The 21,232-nt window shown below is 47.2% G+C and overlaps 1 protein-coding gene across 5 annotated transcripts in view; it reads right to left on the bottom strand.

Moving 5' to 3' along the window:
- Nucleotides 1–21,232, bottom strand: part of FUZ (fuzzy planar cell polarity protein) — a 138,532-nt gene that overhangs the window by 1,466 nt on the left and 115,834 nt on the right. For all 5 annotated transcript variants that reach the window (XM_085616182.1, XM_085616185.1, XM_085616183.1 and 2 more), the window contains one exon: nt 19,048–19,149. In XM_085616182.1, coding sequence (XP_085472308.1) covers nt 19,048–19,149 — 102 coding nt within the window. The remainder of the gene's footprint in view (nt 1–19,047; nt 19,150–21,232) is intronic.

Raw genomic sequence — 21,232 nt, forward strand, 5'->3', positions numbered from 1 at the left:
GATTCCCAATAGGCCTCCTTATTCCCAGAAGCCGGGTTCTCTTTGTAGTCAGTTATGTATAATTAACAAGATTTAGGTGTGTCTATGCCCCTTCTCCAACACAGCTCCTAGGACATTGGCTAGCCCTTTGGTAACTAGCTAGGACAAACAGCAAAAGAACAGCAAGGCGAGGCTGGTTGTTAAATACCCTATATCCTGCAGAAGCACAGAGTCCACTTTTAAGTAAAAAAGTGAAACCAAGGCTCTCTCTGGCAACTCAGTCGCCATCTTTTTTTGCATAGGAGGGCATACACCTTGTTCTCAGAGGTTTCGGTGAGCCATATGTTTCTTCCTGCCCTGGATTATCAATTTGCATGACCCTATTCTCGACACATGCACCTCCTTCCTTCTATCGAGGTCCAAACCCACTCAGGCATTGGTAGCAAATGGCAGGGCCAGGATAACCTTCAAGGTACCTCAATGGTGAATGAAGGGCCGTGGTGTCATGCACTGGGCGGAGATCCCATTCGCTACCATCGACTTCAAATAATGAAAGAGAACGGGAAAGGTCATGCATGAAGTTGAGCATCTGAGGAACATTTTTACTATATCACAATCATGGGGATTGCATACTGGAACATAATGTGAGTCGGTGCTCAATTGCCTTGTGCACCAACACCCTAGTGCAGTAGAAATTCTATTTTCAACTTCTCTTTGAAATGACTGCCCTTAGAGCCCATCACAATGCTCCAGAGCACCTTCAAATTGATCTGCTTAAATTTTTTTGGGGGGGAGTTTTATATAGCGCGGACTAGACCCGAAGGTATCAGAGCGCTTTACATGAGCACAAGTTGCGTTACATTTGCTGGTGCACAACTGTGGGAACCAGGAGAATGCATATGCGGAAAAATTCTAACTTTGTGTACCCCACACCTTGATCAGCCTATTCCCAAAGACAAGCTGCTTATTTAAAAAAAATATACAAATTGAATTCTCCACCTTGAGCTACTCATCGTGTGAGCTAATTAAACAACACTACATAAACGTATGGCTGGAGAGGTGAACATGTATTGCACCACCTAATTCCAGAATGCATCTTGTGCACCTAAAATCCATTGTTTACCACTTTTTGAATTATCTGTTGATCCACAAATAAAATTTAAGGCTAAAAACATGGCAAACGTCATGCTCCATCTATCCAGGTTATCTGATGCACATGACCGGCGGACCACTGCCACCGCACAGGAGTAGAGGTGACCTAAATGATGTGTCTATAATACCCTGGCTTTTGCCATGACTCTGCTAGTACCAAGACTTGCCGTCCATTGCACTGCAGTACTGTCACTGCTGTTATTTTTACTTCTCGACTCAGTATGGCTCCCTGTTTAAATTCCAGATCCATCCACCAATTGCCCATTCTGCCCCACCTAATCTCGGTGTCGCACTTACAGGGTCTGAATAAAGTGGCAATACGGTCTTTTCCTTCCTATGAAATCTTATCCAAACTAGACCATCCTTCTTATATTCAACCAAACTAGCTGTCTTTCGCGCATCAGAACAGCTCTGATCTTTCGTTCAAAGAATGGAGATCTTCTGCAACAACACTGCCACACTCATCTCAACAGTTTTCGGACAGATTTGCACAAGGAACCCTTTCTAATGTGTGAAATGAACCTAAAAACCTAAATACATTCTTCCATTACCCATGTTAATCTTAGTAGACCTGTTTTAGTGCACGTTCATCGTTGCTAGTTCAATCGTCTATGAGAATATTATTCTTGCTGAAGGCAGTTCGAAATATAAAGGAATTCCCTCCTGTTCGAGATTTGACATAGGAAGGGACCAATTAGAGCACACGTTGAAGGGGACAAAAGTCAATAAAAAGAAATAAAAATGCGGCCGCACGCCCTTTTTCTATTTCTTTACTTTTGTTACAATCACAGCACCCGATCTTTAGCTTTAAAAATCTTAAGCTAAAGCGCGGGTGCAGCAATTGCTTCAAAAATAAAGAAATAGGAAGTAATAAATGCAATGGAATAGGGACTTTAGAGTCCATCTGCATTCAGCAGCGTTTTTACTCTACTTGTGCGTCACTATGCTCCTGCATGCAATCAGGGCTGGACTTCGAACCTAAACCGGCCCTGGCAAACTGCTTGGCCGGCTAACCTGTTGGGCGGGGGGGTGGGGGTGCGTCCGAGCTCTTTGCTAGGGCCGGTTTCTGACGATTTTGTTATGGGGGCTGATATTGCCGGCCCTTGGTAACAAAAAGGCCCCGTGCCACCCCCGCGGGGCCCAAAACCGGCCCTCACCCCGGCAGCCCACCGGGAAAACGCCTGATGCCCGCTACAGCCAGTCCGGCCCTGATGGCAATGAAGTAGTGACACTGGAAGCTAAAGCCCTGCCTCTGCTGCCTGTGAGGAGAGACCATCGTGTGACAAGGCATTCCCACAACACCAATCAGGGGACTCTGCTGCTGCCACCCTGGCTGCCAGAAGCACCATGTTGAGCCTCCAGGCTTCTCTTTTTTTTTAGATTAGCTGTAAGAATAGTTTACTCAATGTGCACCATATTACCGACGTCTTCAAACGAGGTATTTAAGTGTTAGTGACGATATGCATTTTGCAGTAACTTAATTGAGCGTGCTGAGCCATTTCTGAGCGTTATCGACTGCTCCGCTGCAACCAGTGCCGCATTAACTGCTTGTTTGAAGTGGTCTGTCCATACGATGAGGCTTATAGCGGACGTTCAATCTGCTCAATGAATAGTGAGGGGTAGAGCCGGTCTACTGCACGAATATTGCTAGAAACTTGCCTGCACAGGTCCTAGAGAGATAGTGCATCAAAGGTCAATATCTAGCTTACCGTGCTCTGCTGTATAAACGACCATACCGCAGCTCCATGCTGTATCATGCACCGCACTAGCAGGGGAAAGTGCAGTTCAAATAATCAAAGCAGGTCTACAATAGACCCCTTAGTAGCTTCAGCCTGACTTTGCACGAAATGAAAGTACTCTGGTATAAGCGATACATTCTATGTATATTTATGGCGACTGCTGGCCGGATCTCATTGTTTGTTATAATAGAAGTGCCACATTTCAGCTGCACTGTGTTCACTAAGAACATTCAATACCAGACTGTCCCCACTTGCTAATCTAAATACCAAGATTGCATTACAAGAAAGCTGGAATACTTAATGTGGGAAGCATTTCATTGTATTGATCAGTGACTGGGAGCAAAGTGAGGCATTATTATAATAATGCATCGTTGAGGTTGATGGTTCTTGGCGTCTAAAGGCTTTTATAGCAGTCACCTTTATATCCCGCCACTTGTATCGTTACACGCAGTAGCCAGATGCTGAAATGTTGTTAGAATGCAGGCAGAACACTGGGTCATCTGAAGTTGCCTTTCACTTTTGGACATTGTCTGTTTACTGTGCATCGCTGCAATAAAACGTTTCTCGTTACATAAAGCAACAACATTTCAGTTCTGTATCCTTAAGTAGTGTACAGATGGTACACTTTAGGGTATCCTTTATTTTTTATACATTTGCAGTAGTTGCATCCCTTCTCCTCCGCTTGCTTAGCTGGCAGAATGTTGTTGCAGTGATGACCAGGAGTTGATTATAGTTGAGCTTTTTTCTTTCAGTTAAACAATGAAGTAACATTCATACGGCCTAGATTCAGGATGCTGCCTCCCTGCCAACATTTTAGGCATCCCTTTTTTTATGTCGGGAACATTCAGTTAAAACAGCTGTTTAGCTAGGATGCAAGGTATTACTTCTCACTAAAGAGACTGAAGTGTCATATTCATGTGCTGAATGCAGCCATGGGCCTTCTGAATCAATGTAAATAGTTGTAGTGTATAGTACCTAGTGTTCTATATGCGATTTGCCTTCAACTAGTAATTACCATTGGATCATTGTGTTCTGTTTCATTGTAATGCCAGTTTTTAAAACAACAAGCATTTGCAATGAATAAGTATCACATCACTGAAAGTTTGAGCTATTGGTGTTCCATTATTATTGCCACGCCAATAGCTCAAACTCTCAGTAATGCGAGACCTATTGCATTGCAAATGCTTGTTTTTGCTTGCTTTTTGCACTGTAGTGCAGATAAAGCTGTATTTTGGAGCAACGCTGCCCTCGCGCAGCGAGTATATGCAATGCAGGCTTGTCAGTAGAAGGGGAAAAGTCTGCTAGAGCTCCTTCAAAACACAGATTAAATACAGCATGAATCAGTAGTTTGAGTTCCATTCAACACATTCGATAGAAGCCCCAACAAGACAAGCCTGCTTACACAAACGAGACACACACAAATTGTTCTGAAAAACAATAGCCTGAGGTGCTAGTTACAGCTGTGCTAAAGGCCAGACCTAAACAAGCATTGCAATAGCCAATAGGTCTTCCCTCTAGGACCTTATAAGGAGTGCTTTAAATGGGCCGGTACTCACCGGTACTGAGTACCGGCACTTCTTAAATTTACCGAGCCGAGTACCGGCACTTCTCCACTGTCAAGGAGAGTACCGGTACTCGGGGTCGGATTAATAAGGTGGGCACTGGACTGGTGCCTGAGGGCCAGCTGCATGCCGTTTGTTTGGCAGCATGTTGAGCATTGCCGTATGTATTATTTGCCTGGAGGCCTGCGCAGGGGCAAGAGGGCCTCTGCTCCCTTCTTACCCAGATGGAGCCAGGCATCGATGCTGGGTCCGTGGAGGAATGGGCCATTTTCACCCCATAGCCCCCCACTGGAGTCTGACTGTCTTTTTCATGACTCACTTGTCCCTGCGATTCCACCCCGCCCGCTGGGACATTGAGTCCATGATGGGCGGGGATGAGGAGATGAAGATGGCTTAAAGCCTCCCTGGTGCACAGGCGAGGTGGGGAAGGTCACTAACCTTCCCATTGGAGGCCAGTATTGTTCTTCCCCCTAACTTCTACCCTGCTGGACTCTGCACATACTCGGAACCCTGCAGTGTTCACTGCCTGCCAGTGCAAGCTCTCTGGCCGTAGGGTCTTCTGCCGAGGGGAGAGGGGGGTAAATGGGGGTGTGTGAAGGTGAAAAGTGCGGGGGAAGGAGCAGAGAATTTAAAGTAGGAAAAGGTAGAGGCAGAAAGGGTAAGCGCGTACAGAGATATGAAAGACATCCAGGCGGTTACAGAAAGAGGTAGAGAGGCGCGGAGAGGGCATATTAGAAATAGAAACAGTGATGAGAGAGAGTGATAGGATGCAGTTGGGGTAATGAGAGCGGAACAGAATTGGCTACTAACGGTAGAGAGGTGAGTACGAGAAGGATCTCGAGCTTAGAGATGTGAAAACAGAGCGTGTGTTTGAAAGGAACAGAATCAGGAGGTATTTGAAAAGAAATGCGTGGAATGCTTGTTTGTGTGTGTGCACACTTGAATATTTAAGGATTGCGCCAGATGCAACAAAGTAGGTACATTAGAAATATTATGATATGAGGAAGCTTTAAATATTACAAAACAAGAAAACATGAACATTTGGTGTTTCACCTTCATTTTGTATAAGAAGTTAACACATTTTGTTTGAATTGATACATTTCTCACATGTTTTGATCTGTTGCGCAACCGGTGTAAGTGCCAGAGTCTCTCTCGTCCTAGAGCACATTAATTATTAGCCTGAAAGTGCTAAAAGTATTGTTGATGGCTTGACTCATTCAGGGTTTTAGTTGGTAATCTGCACATATGGAAAGTGTGAGACCACTATCCAGGACAATGCGAGGACAACATGTATCATGTCTAACTCCGCCTCTAACCCCGCCCACTAGCCACGCCCCTCTCTCAATTTAATGAGTACCGGCACTTATTTTTTCCCATTTAAAGCACTGCTTATAAGTGTTTAGCCATGCAGCCCATTATCCTGGATGCTGTGCCGACAGGGATTAAATAGCTATACAATTACTACACACTGGGTCATGCAGTCTGATTCAGGAATACATGCTTGCCTCTTCCTAGGTGGCATTCGGGAATTAAAAGCAACAACGGGATGGTGGGGTGGGAGAGAACTGAAAGCAACAGTGGGAAGATGAGGGGAAATGAAAGCAGTGATGGGAAGGTGGGGGGATTAAAAAACAATGATGGGAGAGTGGGAAGGCTTGAAAACATGGTTCCAAAAACAAATGGTTCCAGCCTGCAGCAGATTACACACGCATCAGTGCAATCCCGTGATTTGCAGATACTGCGTTAGCAATTAGGGCTGGGTATATATTATCAAAGATGACACTCTGACCCGTTCTATTGCCCCAGGCTGTTGGGCTCGTGGCATAACAGAAATGTGTCTCTGCAACCGCAAACACCCTAGCATTGTCTGGCTCTCGACACCTGGCTCCAACTCCAGGCATCAATTCCGACAAGAGTGCTACTGCTGGGCTACTCATGCCTGGTCCTCCCACTTTCTTGCTTACGTAGTAATTAAACAAATTTAGTTTTTACATGTTTTGGTATAAAGGATAAAACTCCTAACTGCACAGATCCCGCTCACGAGTCTGTGCTGAAGTCACGCTTTGTGGGTATATCCACTCTAGTGATTCAGCTTCAGAGATCGAAGCCAGTAGTTTTGGATTCAAATCTCCACATTCTCGCCTGAGCAACCTGTAAGGCGTTGGGCACAAGCAGTACTCGTCACATGGATACCAATTATTAGAGCCAACCGTCAGGGCCACTGGAATTCTGCGGACCGGCAGCGTGGCACCAAATTATGCAGCACATTGACTATATTATGCGGCAAGAAAAGACAAATTATGTGGCGTAATACGGAACACTTTCGGATAGTATTACTTTATCATTTTGTTATTTTTACTCGTGTCAACACTGTTTGGGCAAAGGTTTCACCTCATTAGTACCACTTTAACACCCAAGCACAACACTAAGCAAAAGACAAGTGATCAGCCAACCTTTGTTAAGTACAATCCAAAGCGCAGCAACATGTGTCCCACATGTTTAGAAACTTTTGATCCCTTTGAACTAGAATCAAAAGTTTTTGTTAAAATCTGCAGATTATGCAATGTAGGATGGATTATGTGGCAAATCCATAATTATCCGGAAACACTACAGCACAAAACTGCATAATTCCAATGGCTCTGTCTAACGTTGATTTAGCTAGATGTATCAAAAAAATGCATTGCTGATAAAACGTTTAGATAATGATGAATAGCACAGTTACACCGTAATTTATATGGGTCATGGGAAGGAGACCGAATGTTGCAAGGAGTACACAATCACTGAATGGTTGCTTCTCTTTAAAAACATAATATATAGGAAAGTGAAAGGGCTATGTTTATTGTGACTTAGACGTGGGCGAGGCTTCTCCAGACACTGAAAGAAATAGCAGGTAAAACTCGCAGGGCAGAGAGGCTTAACACAAGATAGAAACACATTGTTCTTCGGCATTTTGCCTCACGCACTGCAACCGAATCCCCGAGAATAAAAACAACTAAAGTTCGGTTACATTAGTCTTGGGATCCCAGGTAGCGGAAAGCAGGGCTCCAAACGCTTGAAAGTTACAAGTTTGTGTGTACTGAATGAGGCAGAAAAACAGCTCCACAACAGCCGGATCCAGCATTCAGTGTCAGCATAGTCCGTCTGCCTCAATCGGGACCGTCCATCTCTCTAATGCATTCCTCTATAAAGTTCTCTGCATTAGTGTTGTGAAAGCTATTTTTTGCTGTGAAGTTTTAAAACCTTGTTTACGTTAACAACTTAAAACAAAGAAATGGACAAGTATTACAAACTGTGTAGCTACTGAGTCAACCACCCTGAAAGCACATTGAACCTTGCAATGGGTTGGCAAGCACTCACCGAATGCCATTACCACACACACCATCAGCAACACAGAGTTCCAGTGTGGGCTTTCTATTTACTAGCGTGAAGCAGCCTGGGAGCAGTAGTCCAAGATCATCACAATTAGAACAAGCAACGTGGCGGGAGGGGAGAGGGATGGTAGAACAAGGCACAATGAGGAGTGGGAGGGGCATGCAGCAACATGGGAGGAGGTGGGAGGGACGAATGCTGCATTTAATGCATGCAGCTACGGGCGCCTAAGCGGAACACAGGCAAACAGTAACATGAGCAGAAAACCAAGAACAAAAAAGGCCCCAGAGCGTAAAGATACAGGAATTGGTCCCTGCTGCGTGGGAGGAAACAAAAGACAAAAAGGAGGGCCAAAGAGGAAGGATTCAACTAGCAAGCAAGCATTTTGGATGGACAATCCAAATAACAAATTCAAAAGCAATGGGTGGGATGTAAGCCCACAAACTGTATACAACAGGTCTAAGAGGCTCGACCTAAAACAACAACAGCCACGTGGCAATGAACCCAGGCTAATAAATATTGGTAACGGTGTTTGAAAATAAAACGCCAAAAATGTTTCAAGAGGTTTAGGGCACTCTGTGCAGAAACGTTCTTTTACATAGAGTGAAGTTAAAAATAAAGTTAAAAATACCGCCAAGGTCGGAAATAATGATGGCAGCATATATTTATTTAAAACATTGATTTAAATGAATGCATTTGTTTAGGTTAACAATGATGAAAAGCAGTTCCTATTGAAGTGTCATTTGAACTCAAAATGTAACGAGTTTATCAGATTTGTTCATGCCACCGAGGATAAACATGGCCAAAAAGTGTTAAAAAATAAGGTGTAAAAAGTTGAAGTGGTTAGGAACAAAAATACGAAAAAAATAATTGTGAGTGAAAAGATGAATATATGGGTGCATCTAGCAGCTATGGTAGTATAGCTACCTTACCATACTTGCTACCATTCACCTTGCTGGTAGAAAAATATCTAACGCTGATGGCTGCAGTAATTTACATTTGCCACCAACAGAGCTCCTTAGCGCCACCCGGTGGTCAGTTTGGAGCAGTGGGAGAATTTTGTGCAGAAAGGAAAGCTGTAAACTGACCCACATAACCACCGCATTAGCTTATGCTAGATTTTCTACGCCACGTCATTGGAAGAAGCAAAGGGGGGGCAGAAGCACTCTTCGTCAAAGGTGTGAGATGAGGAAGGGAAGCTGCGAAGGGAATGTGATAGGAAGAATCAGTTGTGGTGTGAGTGGAGATGTGTCTGTGTGAAGTTAAGTGGAGCTGTGTGTGCGTTTTGGCGAATGTATAGGTAAGTGACCAGCTTGTAAACAAAGGTATAGGAGAAGTATGCATGTGTTAGTATTAATGTTCTTGAGTCGGTGATTGAAGGATTGTGCCTGTATAAGTGAGTGGAGAACTGAGAGTAAAGAATGAATGTAAGTGAGTGTAGAGCCAAGTGTAATATTCGGATTGAGCCAATGAAATCTCCTCACAAAGGGTCCTTTGTAGTGAATCCTATCCTACAGGCACAACACCTACAGCAGCAGTGGGAGGTGAATTTTCAAATAACAGCCAAAAACATACCACTGAGCCAGGCAAAGGTCACCGCGTACTTGGGCCACTTGTTCAGCGGCATGAAAGAGCTTCCTTCATCTGAGTGGAGCCAAGATGGAGAGCAGAATCTACCTTTCAGAAGCTTGGAACCGACAAGTCATGTTTACCTCTGGGCTATCATTTGTTTCTGAAGTCCATTGGTCAGGGGCACCTTTCCCTCCCTCAGAAAATGCTTGCGATTCTCCGAATGGAAAACGACTGTACACTCAGACTGGGCTTTCAAAGGAACTTAAGAGGAAATGAATATGCTACTTACCAGTATGCATCTGTTCTTGGCATGTAGGGCTGCTGACATTCATATCTGTGCATAGATCGCCGCCTAGTGTTGGGTCCGGATGTTTGCACGTTGTTGTCCTGGAAGAGTCTTCGAAGTATCCTGGGATAGGTGACTCCTCCCCTGGACTACAGTGCGCATGGGCATCCTCTCCATCCTCAGATTGTTTTTCGCCATTGTGGCAGTGATGGAGTAGATACAGAAAGCGATGACCATGCTTACAATAATTCTGAGAGCTGCAGCTGTTACAGGCGCCGGGGAGGAGGGAGGGCGATATGAATGTCAGCAGCCCTACATGCCAAGAACAGATGCATACTGGTAAGTAGCATATTCAGTTCGAGGCATGTGGGCTGCTGAATTCATATCTGTGCATAGAATATATAGCAGTACCTCCTATTAGCGGCGGCTACCAGTGCCAGCTGCAGCGGTCTGAAAAAGAGTTCTGAGAACATCCTGTCCTACAGCTGCCTGCTGTTTTGATTGCACATCTACACAATAGTGTTTGGTAAATGTGTGTGTAGTGGACCAGGTGGCTGCTCTACAGATATCATGCAAAGGGATGTTTCCTAGGAAAGCCATGGAGGCCCCTAACTTACGTGTTGAATGGGCTCGTGGGGGAATCGTTAATGTGCGTTTAGCCTTTTGATAGCAAATTTGAATACATTTAACGATCCATCTGGCTATACCTGCTTTGGAGATAGCGTTACCTTTGTGGTGTGGGGCAAAGGCAACGAAAAGTTGTTTTGTCTTCCTAAAGATCTTAGTCCTGTCGATATAATACATGAGGGCTCTCTTCACATCTAGTGTATGGAGTGCTCTTTCTGCGACAGTTTGTGGGTTTTGAAAGAAAACCGGCAGTTCAATAGTTTGATTCATGTGGAACTGCGATATCACCTTGGGCATGAATTTGGGGTTGGTACGTAGTACGACCCTGTTGGCGTGAACTTGTATAAATGGCTCTTGAACGGTTAGTGCCTGGAGTTCACTAACTCTTCTTAAAGAAGTGATCGCTACTAGGAAAGCTACTTTCCAGGTAAGGAATTGAATCTCGCATGAGTGTAGAGGTTCAAAGGGTGGACCCATCAGGCGTGTGAGGACCAAGTTGAGGTTCCACATTGGAGCCGGTGGGTGGCTTGGAGGAATTACTCGTTTGAGTCCTTCCAAGAATGCTTTGATGGCAGGCACTTTGAATAAAGAGAGGTGCTGCCTGTTCTGGAGATAGGCTGATATTGCGGTCAAATGGACACGTATAGAGGTGTACGCCAGATTGCATCGGTATAGGTGTAAGAGGTAACAAATTATGTTTTGGATAGATGCGTCTAGCGGGTTAATGTCATTATTATTGCAATAAATGACGAACCTTTTCCATTTGGCTGCATAGCAAGCTCTGGTAGTGGGTCTTCTAGCTTCCTTAATGATGTCCATACAGTCAGGTGGCAGGTTTAGGTAGCCAAACTCTAGGACTTCAGGAGCCAGATCGCCAGGTTCAGCTGTTGCGGATCTGGGTGCTGAATCTCTCCATGGTTCTGCGTCAAATGCGCGGGTTTGATCCGCAGCCGTTGATGCGGCACCACGGAAAGTTCGAGAAAAGTGGTGTACCATGGCTGGCGTGCCCACGTTGGAGCAACTAGGACGAGTGTCAGGGAGTGTTGTCTGAGTTTGCGAGCCACCAGCGGTATCAACGGCGCTGGGGGAAAAGCGTACGCAAATCTGCCGGACCAGTTCATCCATATCGCATTGCCCTGCGATTGTGGATGTGGGAACCTGGCGGCAAAGCTTTGGCATTTTGCGTTTTCGCTTGTGGCGAATAGGTCTATCTCTGGATGACCCCATTGCTGGAAGTACGGTTGGAGTACTGAAGGGTGTAACTCCCACTCGTGGATCTGGTGGCTGTGTCTGCTGAGCAGATCCGCCATCTGGTTGTCCTTGCCGGGGAGGTGTTCCGCCATGAGGAACATGTTCCTCTGAATGGCCCACTTCCACATGCTCTGAGCCAGATGAGACAACTGTGGAGAGTGTGTTCCTCCCTGCTTCTGTATGTAGTACATGGCGGTCATGTTGTCCGTCCGGATCAACACGACTTTGTTGCACAAGTGTACTTTGAATGCTTTCATAGCCAGGAAGATTGCCATCAGTTCCAGAAGGTTGATGTGCATCTTCTTTTGTTGTGTTGTCCATAGTCCCTGCACTGTGTAGTTGAGTACATGAGCTCCCCATCCCTGGAGAGACGCGTCCGCTGTCAGTATTATTTGTGGAACAGGCTCTTGGAACGGTCGGCCCTTGCAAAGGTTTTGTGGATTCCACCAATGCAGAGAGTTGTATGCCCGACCGCTCACCAACACTAGGTCTTTCAACTGTCCTTGAGCCTGATTCCACTGACGTGCTAAGCACTCCTGAAGCGGGTGCATATGTAGTCTCGCGTGTGGGACTATGAAAATGCAGGAGGCCATCATGCCTATCAACTGCATGAACACTCGCGCGGGAAGGGAGTGTTGTGGTTTGAATTTGGAAATCAGCATTTGCATGCTGTTGATTCTCACTAAATTTGGCTGAGCTGTGGCCGCCAGAGTGTCTATAGTCGCACCTAGGTACTGTTGTACGTGTGCAGGTTGGAGATGGGATTTTGGGTAATTTAGTGAGAACCCCAGACTGTGAAGGAGGTGAATGGTGCGGGACATGTGGCTGGCACATTGCTGGGCTGACTTTGCTTGAACAAGCCAGTCGTCCAGGTAAGGGTAGACGTGTATGTGCTGCCTCCGTAGATGTGCAGCCACAGTAGCTAGGCACTTTGTGAAAACTCTGGGTGCTGTTGTCACGCCGAAGGGAAGGACTTTGAATTGGTAGTGCTGCCCCTGAACAGTGAACCTGAGGTATTTTTTGTGTGAGGGGTGAATGGGTATGTGGAAATACGCATCTTTGAGGTCCAGTGTGGCCAGGAAGTCTCCCAGCTTGAGCAGCGGGAGGACTTGCTGTAAAGTGAGCATGTGAAAATGCTCGGAGAGAATGTAGCGGTTCAGGGGTCTCAGGTCTAGTATAGGTCTGAGTGACCCGTCCTTTTTCGGTATTAAAAAGTACAGGGAGTACACCCCCGTGCCTTGCTCGTGGACGGGTACGACCTCTATTGCGCCTTTTAGTAGCATACTTAGCACTTCCTGCTGTAAGAGCGTTAAGTGCTCTGAGGACATAGGACGGTGTTTTGGAGGTATTGTGGGTGGAGTCGAGGTTAATTCTAGGCAGTAACCGTGTTTGACAATATCTTTGACCCACCTGTCCGTGGTGATGGAGTTCCACGTAGACAGGAACCTTTGTAGCCTTCCCCCGACAGGTGTTATGTGGTCGGGAGGAAGGGAGAGGGCGTCACTGTTTGTTCTTGGGGGAGGACCTGGTGTTGCCGTATCCGCGTCCTCTGCCCTTTGTGCTTGAGCCACGATAACCACCCCGGGTGTTTTTATCGTAGGAACTTTGTGTGTTTCCTTTGTTGTAGGTTTGTTGTGACCCCTGTCCTCTACCTGCTCCTCTATTTCCGGGGCGACGAAAGGAGCCGCTCCGAAAGGACTGCGTTTGGAGAGCCCCCATGGACTTTGCAGTGTCCGTGTCCTTTTTTATTTTCTCTAGGGTGGTGTCAACCTCTGGCCCGAATAAGTAGTCAGGGTTGACAGGCTGGTTGAGGATGTTATTTTGTACCTCAGGTTTGAATCCGGAGATTCGTAACCAGGCGTGTCGTCGCAACATGACGCTAGTGTTTATGGCTCTGGCAGCTGTATCCGCGGCATCCAGTGCACACTTAATGGATGCGTTTGTGAGGAGTTGCCCCTCCCTGATGAGGATCTCTGCTCCCTCTTTGAATTGGTCAGGGAGATGTTGGAGTAATTGTTCTAATGTGTCGTAGTGTGCTCGATCGTAGCGAGCGAGGAGCGCCTGAGTATTGGCAATGCGCCATATGTTAGCTGCCTGGGCCGCAACCCGTTTGCCGGAGGTCTCTAGCACCTTGGACTCTTTGTCCGGGGGAGGAGCATCACCTGTTGTTTGCGAGTGTGCCCGTTTGCGAGCATTCGCAACTACTATGGAATCCAGAGGTAACTGGCCTCTAATGTAGGTAGGGTCCCCAGGCGCCGACCTGTATTTCTTGTCGATTCTGGGGTTTATTACTCTTGCCCTGGTGGGTTCCTTGAAGATGTCCTTTGCTGGTTTGAGGACACCCTTCAACATGGGTAGAGTTTTTATATTCCTTTCTGAGGATGCGAAAGTATCCATGAGAAAGTCGTCCTCGACGGTGTCAGAGTGGAGTTGCACACCATGATTGGCCGCAGCACGTTCAATGAGGGCGTTGAATGCGGCAGTGTCCTCTGTGGGAGACGTTTTTGCTCCATAGAGTTGCGGGTCCTGTGTATCCATAGGTGCACCCGAGTCTACAGGGTCATCCCAAGCTTGGTCAGGGTCCTGTTGGCCTTCAGGGTCCATCTCTCCGGGGTAGGGGACGTGGTCACCTAGGTAGTCCTCCAAAACGTCTGTTTCGGAGTGTGTGGGAGAGAAGGACTGTGGATCTTGGTAAGGGGAATGGAGAGGTTCGTAAAGAACTGGTTCCGAAGCCACTGGCAGCTTTTTCTTAAGCGGGATCCGGTAGGAGTCCAAAGCTGGCTCGGAAGTTATTCTTCTCTTGTGAAGCATCATCCTGCCGGTGTCGGCGTCGATGATGTGTGATGGGGACGTCTCTGCAGGAGAGCGTTCGGCAGGCGTGATCGTGGTGTGGGTGACCCGTGTTCTGATTTGGACCAGTTTCGGGGCCGTGGATGGCGGCAGGCCAAAAGTGATGTTGGCTGGTGCCGAAGAGGCTGGTGGAGCTTTTATCGGTTCGGAGCCTGACGTGTCCTGGAGGACTGCTTTGTGTTTGACGCGTTGCGCAGCAACTGTCCGCACCTGGGGCGCCATCGATTCTTTTGCGCCGACCGGTTCCGTAGAGGCGGGCGTGGACTTCTTCGGCGCCAGTGGGTCATCGAGTCGAGGAGCGGTAGTGGCCGTCGACGTCGTCGATGAGTGTGCCTTTGGTGGTGCTGTCGAAGCGGTGTGAGACGCAGCAAGCAGTTTGACCTTTGGGGTCGGCGCCGATTGTTTCGGTGCCGGGAGCCGAGTAGGTTTGGTGGCACCGAAGGTCTTTTTCCGTGTGTCGGCGCCGACGTCGGCTGCTGCAAGCTCGGCACCGAAGTCTCGTTTGGTGCGGTCGGTGCCGACGGGTTTTGCTGGCGTCGAAGGTGTGGCGGGCCTCGATCCGACCAGCGTCACTTTTGGTTTCGGTTTCTGGTGAACCAATACAGCTTTCGGTTTCGGTTTCGAAGAAGGGAAACCAGCCGTTTTGAGTAGTAATGGCTGCCGCTGAATGTCCGAGGCCGGGCCAGAGGGCGCGGCCGAAGAACTGCGGGATAGGTCTTGGGTAAGGCCCGAAGGCGATCCCTCGACCGGAGCCATAGACTGGCGCACTGGAATATCCTCAGTCTGTACGGGTAAGCCTTGCTCGTCACCGGAGCTACTCTCTTCGGCCCCTAAGGCCTCATCGTAGTCTCCTACCTCAGTGTCGGCTTCATCTCTGTGAAAGAGTCGTTCTTCGACGTCCTCCGATCCGGAGTCGTGTTCGGAAGCGGGGCTGGAGGGTAGGTTCTCCACGTCTTCGACATCTTCGTCCTCGGCGCTGAAGATGTTGGTTGGGGCCGGTGCCGCTTGCTGCGCTTCGAGTCTCGCTGCTCGTCGATTCCGGAGAGTCTTCTTGGATCGGAATCGGGCACAGGCCATACATGTCGACTCGTCGTGATCCGGTGAAAGGCATTTGTTGCACACCGGGTAGACGTCGACATGGGGATATTTCGCATTGCATACAGGACACCGCTTGAATGGTGTCCTCGATTCCATCGTCGATGCCGGGTCGATGGTCGGGTAAGATGCGAAAAAATTGGTTCTGGAAGTTAGTAAACTAACAAAGATACTATCGATACCGATCGGGAACAGTACCGACGCGAACTAAAGGCCTTTTGGCCTGGAAAAGTTTTTCCTAACTTGAGTCAAGATAAGCACATCCGAACCCAATGGCGGAAAAAAACAATCTGAGGATGGAGAGGATGCCCATGCGCACTGTAGTCCAGGGGAGGAGTCACCTATCCCAGAATACTTCGAAGACTCTTCCAGGACAACAACGTGCAAACATCCGGACCCAACACTAGGCGGCGATCTATGCACAGATATGAATTCAGCAGCCCACATGCCTCGAACCAGAGGTTTCTAAACATGGAGGCTCGAATCCGAGGATGCACTACATACACAACAAGATGTAAACACGCATTTTCGTTGGACGTATGTAGTTCAAGGTTCTTTTCAATGTTCATAAAACCAACTGAGGCGAAAGAACAGACTATTTGTAAAATCTAACACACCACTCCTTGCCCCTGCAGAACTGTGCACTCAGCAATGTCACAGTCCATCACCCAACAAGTGTTCAGATGGCTCGAACATGGAGGGCAGACCTTGAGAGTTCATGGCCACAACTCGGGGAAGAATAGGATTCAAGTCTGAGGGAAGAATGTAACTGTATGCCAATCACGAAAGGCCGGACGCTGAACGCGTTCTAACTTGCCTACAACTGAATTACACACAAACATGGCAGCAGGTGATGAATTTCAGACTGGGACCATCCTATCACCGACTGGATTCTATTTTCACTTTTTACACACATACCTAGCCTTATCCAGCACTCTGAAGTGAAAGTAAGGTGAGACAAGCGCTAGGCAGACTCTCAATAAATACATCAGTAAGTGGAGTAGTGTGTAAAGAGGTGAGTTGGGTAGTGGCATTGCATAGGTGAGTGGGAGTGACTTAATGAAGTATTGAGGGTGCGGAGTAAAGATGGCACGGCCAGGTGGGTGGAAAGTGTGCGTCTTTGTATGTGTGTGAGCATGTGTGGTAGGGTGCATGCAAAGTTAGTCACACAGAGTGCCGGGGATGCAGAGAAGTGTTGTGGAAAAATTAAAAGAATGGCGAGTACTCACTGCACACATAGACTGACACTTACAATACACCCCCGGTGGTTAACGCCCCGCCCCCATAGTGCCAGAGTAGGGAAAACAAGTATGCGTGGGCAGGCAAGCACATACAAAAAGCTCCCTAAATAGCCCCATCAGTCCACAGACGGCTGATGCTGGTCCTGAACATAGTTTGTCTTTCATTAGTGCTCAGAATGTTAATGTTATTGACATTTCTAGAGCGCAACTGCTACCCGAAGGTGTCCTGGCGCTGTATTTGATGTCCTGCAGTGGCCTGAACGCGGAGGGGGTGTTAACTAGTCATTAGGCAGTGAACAACCAGGTTTTCAAGGCCTTGCTAAAGTCCAAAAGTTTTGTCATGCATCTGAGAGGCAAAGGGAGGTCATTCCATGCTTTGGCTGCACCGACCAAAAAGCTTCTGCAACCCCAGTTACCTTTTTTTTACGAAGGGTACTGCGACTAATTTTGCTTCTGAGGAGCGCAATGATCTTCTAGGTACATACCAGCGGAAGCGTTGAATCAAGTGAAGGGGTCCGTTTCCATGAAGAGACTTATGGACCACACACAGAGCTTTAAACAAAACTCGCTTTTTGACAGGCAACCAGTGGAGCCTTTTAATCTCTGCCGAGATGAAGGCGTATTTTGGGATGCCAGTGAGCAGTCTGGCAGCTGCATTCTGCAGGAGTTGGAGTTTTTTCATGAGACCCTCCTGGATACTTGGATATAAGCTGTTACTGCCTTGGCCATGTCCAGATTGGATTATTGTAACAACTGTTTGTTGACTGTCTTTGGGTAGGAAAGGCGCATTTTTTTTTTTTAAGGATTTCACTTGGTCCTTAAAAGAGAGTTTATTGTCTATATAAACTCCTAGATTTTTTACCTTCCTAGTGGGTGTTGGAAGAGGACCAAGTGGGCACCATGCCGGGGTCCAGAAATTTGGATCATTGCCGAAAAGTATCACCTCCGTTTTACTGGAGTTAAGTTTAAGGCAATTTTGGGCCATCCAACTACACACAGCTGTGATGCAGTCGTGGAAGCAGGATGCCGTCTCCTGTATTCCATCTGGAAGCAGTGATACTACAATCTGGGTGTCATCAGCGTAAGAAGTCAGATTGAACCCGAAGGATTCAATCAGGGGAGCTAGCTGCTACACAAACATTAAAAAGTGTTGGACTCATGGAAGACCCCTTAGGGACTCCACAATGAAGTGAGAAAGATTTGGCAGTGAAGTCTCCAAGGGTGACTGTCTGTACTCTATTGGCTAGGAACGATTTGACTGGTTTCCAGGCCGTGCCCTTTACTCCGATCTCTTGCAGCCGGTCTATCAGTAAGACATGATGGACCGTATCAAAGGCCACAGAGAGGTCCAGCATAATCATGGCAGCTTTTCCTCCCTGATCCAGTGTAGTCCTGATTTCTTCTGTGGACTTAAGGAGAGCCTTTAAACGTATAGTGGTGAGAAAGGTAAAAACAGAAATCTAGTGCTTCGCATTCCATATTGGATGAGCAGTCAAAAGTCACGTTTAATGAGTTTTGATATATTACTGCTAAGCCACCCCCATTCTAAGCCGGCCTATTCAGAGTATAGCAAAGGTAGCCCGGGGGTGTGGCTTTAACCAAGTCTGGGCCGGAGGCTTCGTCCGTCCATGACTCGGTAATGAAGGCGATATTGATTTCTTCTTCCTCAATTAAAGACGCACAGTCGATACTGTGTTTAACTAAGGATCTTGCATTCAGTAGTACACACTTAAAGTCATTTTTTCCCCACACATTTTTTCCTACCTTTAGGTGTATACTGTGTATGTTTCTCCTGCTGGGCCATAAGCTTCGATACGTTCGTCCTACACCCAGGGCAGATTTTGTGATCGTTTGGAGATTTCAGGCCAGGTTGAATACACATGCACAGTGGGTTATGCTTGATGACATTTAAGCTGTGCAGTGTAATATTAGAGTAAATATAGGGCCTGGGATCCTTTGTGCCCAAACGGGCAGGGGGGCTGGCGCTGTGCGCGGACGGGCGCAGACGGGTCTCGCCTTACTAAAGCGGACCCCTTGAGTGAGGCTAAGTGCTGAGTGCACTGTGCAAAGATCGCAACTAAAAATAATTTTAAAATCAGGCAAGTTCAATGTAGTTATTTTAAAATAAACAGAGGTACAATGGCAATACGTTGGTCCGCCCGGCTCAAGCCTCAGGGGACATCAAACTGCGCGCTCGTGCCAGCTTCCGGTTAAGAAGGCAGATTGGGCGAACAACTAGCCCCTAACCCGATTCCTTCTCCCAAAATGGCGGTCTCGCCTTACTAAAGCCCGGCTCAAGCCTCAGGGGACAGAAGCAGCCTTACCTTTCTTCTCATCCCCCTGCTCAGAGGGAAAGTACTGGGACACAGCCAGGGTGTAGAAAGCACGCAGTGCAGCTCTCCGCTGCTCAAGTGAAAGGTTGACCCCTGAAGAGGAGAAGACACAGACATCAATGCTAGGGCAATACTGCAGACATACAGACATAAATCACAGAACAGGTGCTGCATTAAGTGCAGCACAAGAGGCACACACTAGAAGGACAACTATGGAGTATGCTACAGTAGTTTGTGTACATCGTTACCGAATGGTAGTGGGACCAGAGCTAAGGATTAAGGTGCATCTGCAGAGCAGAGTGTGGGGCTCAGTACTGAAATAGCAGAATATGCGACAGGGTCATGATCGAGATGCACGGACAGTCATATATACGGGGGTCTAGTACTGAAGCAGCAGGGTATGCTGCAGGGCATGACTGATGTATATGGACAGTGCTGTAGAAGGGGCGCAGTGCTGAAGTAGCAGGGTATGCTGAAGCTCATGATTGAGGTACAGGGACAGTGTGGTACAGGGGGCTCAGTACTGAAATACCAGTTTATGCTGCAGGTAATGATCAGGTATATCGACAGTACTGTATAAGGGGGTCATGACTGGATTGGCAGTGCAGGGTATACTGCAGGTCATGATTGAGGTTATGGACAGAGCTGTACATGGGGCTCAGCACTAGAACTGCAGGAGAATGCTACAGGTCAGGCTATGGATGTTGTGGCTGAACTGAGAAGGTCTTGACTCTGGTGGGCACATTCAATTGACAATGAATATTGATTGATTGATTCATTAATTGCCAAGATTTAGGATGTGAAAGTGCGTTTTTTAGAATCTCTATTAGCCATCAGTTTTCTTTTTCTGGCCTCTTAATTTACCGCCCTCCTTGGTGTGATACTGCGTTCAGAAAGGCTCTCCCGGACTGTGTCAGTTCTCTGGCATTGGGCTGTGCTAACTTCAGCATTCTTGGAGACCTTAATCTCCATTTTGATCGCTGTCATACCTCTGCCATTAGTAGCACTTTGGCTGATTTGGAGGCCCTTCAGCTTAATCAGCTGGTGACCTCCCCCACTCATGTGGGGGGCCACATTCTTGATCCTTTATTTACTAATTTGATAGGGGTCAAGGTGGCTATGCCTTGCCCAGTTGCTTGGTCCGACCACTTTTTAGTTAAAATTTCTCTCCTGATCAATGGACATCCATTTAAGTCCCTGGATAGAGTAGTGTCTAAACGCCATTGGAAGAAACTTAAACTGGAGGATTTTCACCATCTGTTGGAGGTCAATCCTCTAGGCCCTTTTTTCAATGTTGACTCTCGGTATGACCTTTTCTGTGATTGGGTTTCTCGGGCCTTGGATGTATTGATCCCTGTGGTCTGGACGAAATGCCGCCCCAGAGTACCTAGCCCATGGTACGACAGTTCCCTGGTGCCGTTAAAAAAAGCCTGTAAACAGGCAGAAAGGGACTGGCGGAAATCCTATGAGGCTGGGAAAAAATCTCTGTATTTGTTTAAAGTTAAAATATATCATAGAGCTGTGTGTAGAGCACGTGCGGCTTATTACTCACAGGAATTTAGATCAAGTCTCAACCCGTCCAACCAAATTTTTAAGGTCCTAAAGGACCTGACGGCTAAAAGAGCTTCTGCGGCGGAAATTTGTTCAGTGGCCCATTGTGAAGACTTGGCCTCTTTTTTCCTTGAAAAGGTTCAAGCTATCTATCGTGCTTTTCCCACTATAGAGTTAGTAGCTGAACCTCTTGGTCCTATATCGGCTATAGGTGAGGCCTTGGCATAATTTCCTAGTCTGTCGATGGAGACATTTCTGAAACTGGTCCATAAGATAAAATCTGGTTCCCCAGCGGATCCTATGAGGCCAGCTCAGTTTAGAGACTCTGCTGCTATCTGCCTTCCTCCAGTGTGCCATCTTATAAATCTTTCTCTCGCCTCAGGTGTTGTTCCAATTAAATGGAAACAAGCCGTCGTAACACCCATCTTGAAAAAGTCCACATTGGACCCCCTAAAACTCGAGAGCTATCGTCCGATCTCGCTCCTTCCTTGGGCCGCGAAAGTTGTTGAGTCCCATGTGAACGGGGTGTTGACTGAACATCTTGCAAAGGCTGGATTCTTCCCAGAATGGCTTCCGTGCTGGTCACAGCAGTGAGACAGCCTTGCTTTCAATGACGGAACATCTT

This window comes from Triturus cristatus, chromosome 7 (genome assembly GCF_964204655.1).
Source record: "Triturus cristatus chromosome 7, aTriCri1.1, whole genome shotgun sequence".
Lineage (NCBI taxonomy): Eukaryota > Metazoa > Chordata > Amphibia > Caudata > Salamandridae > Triturus > Triturus cristatus.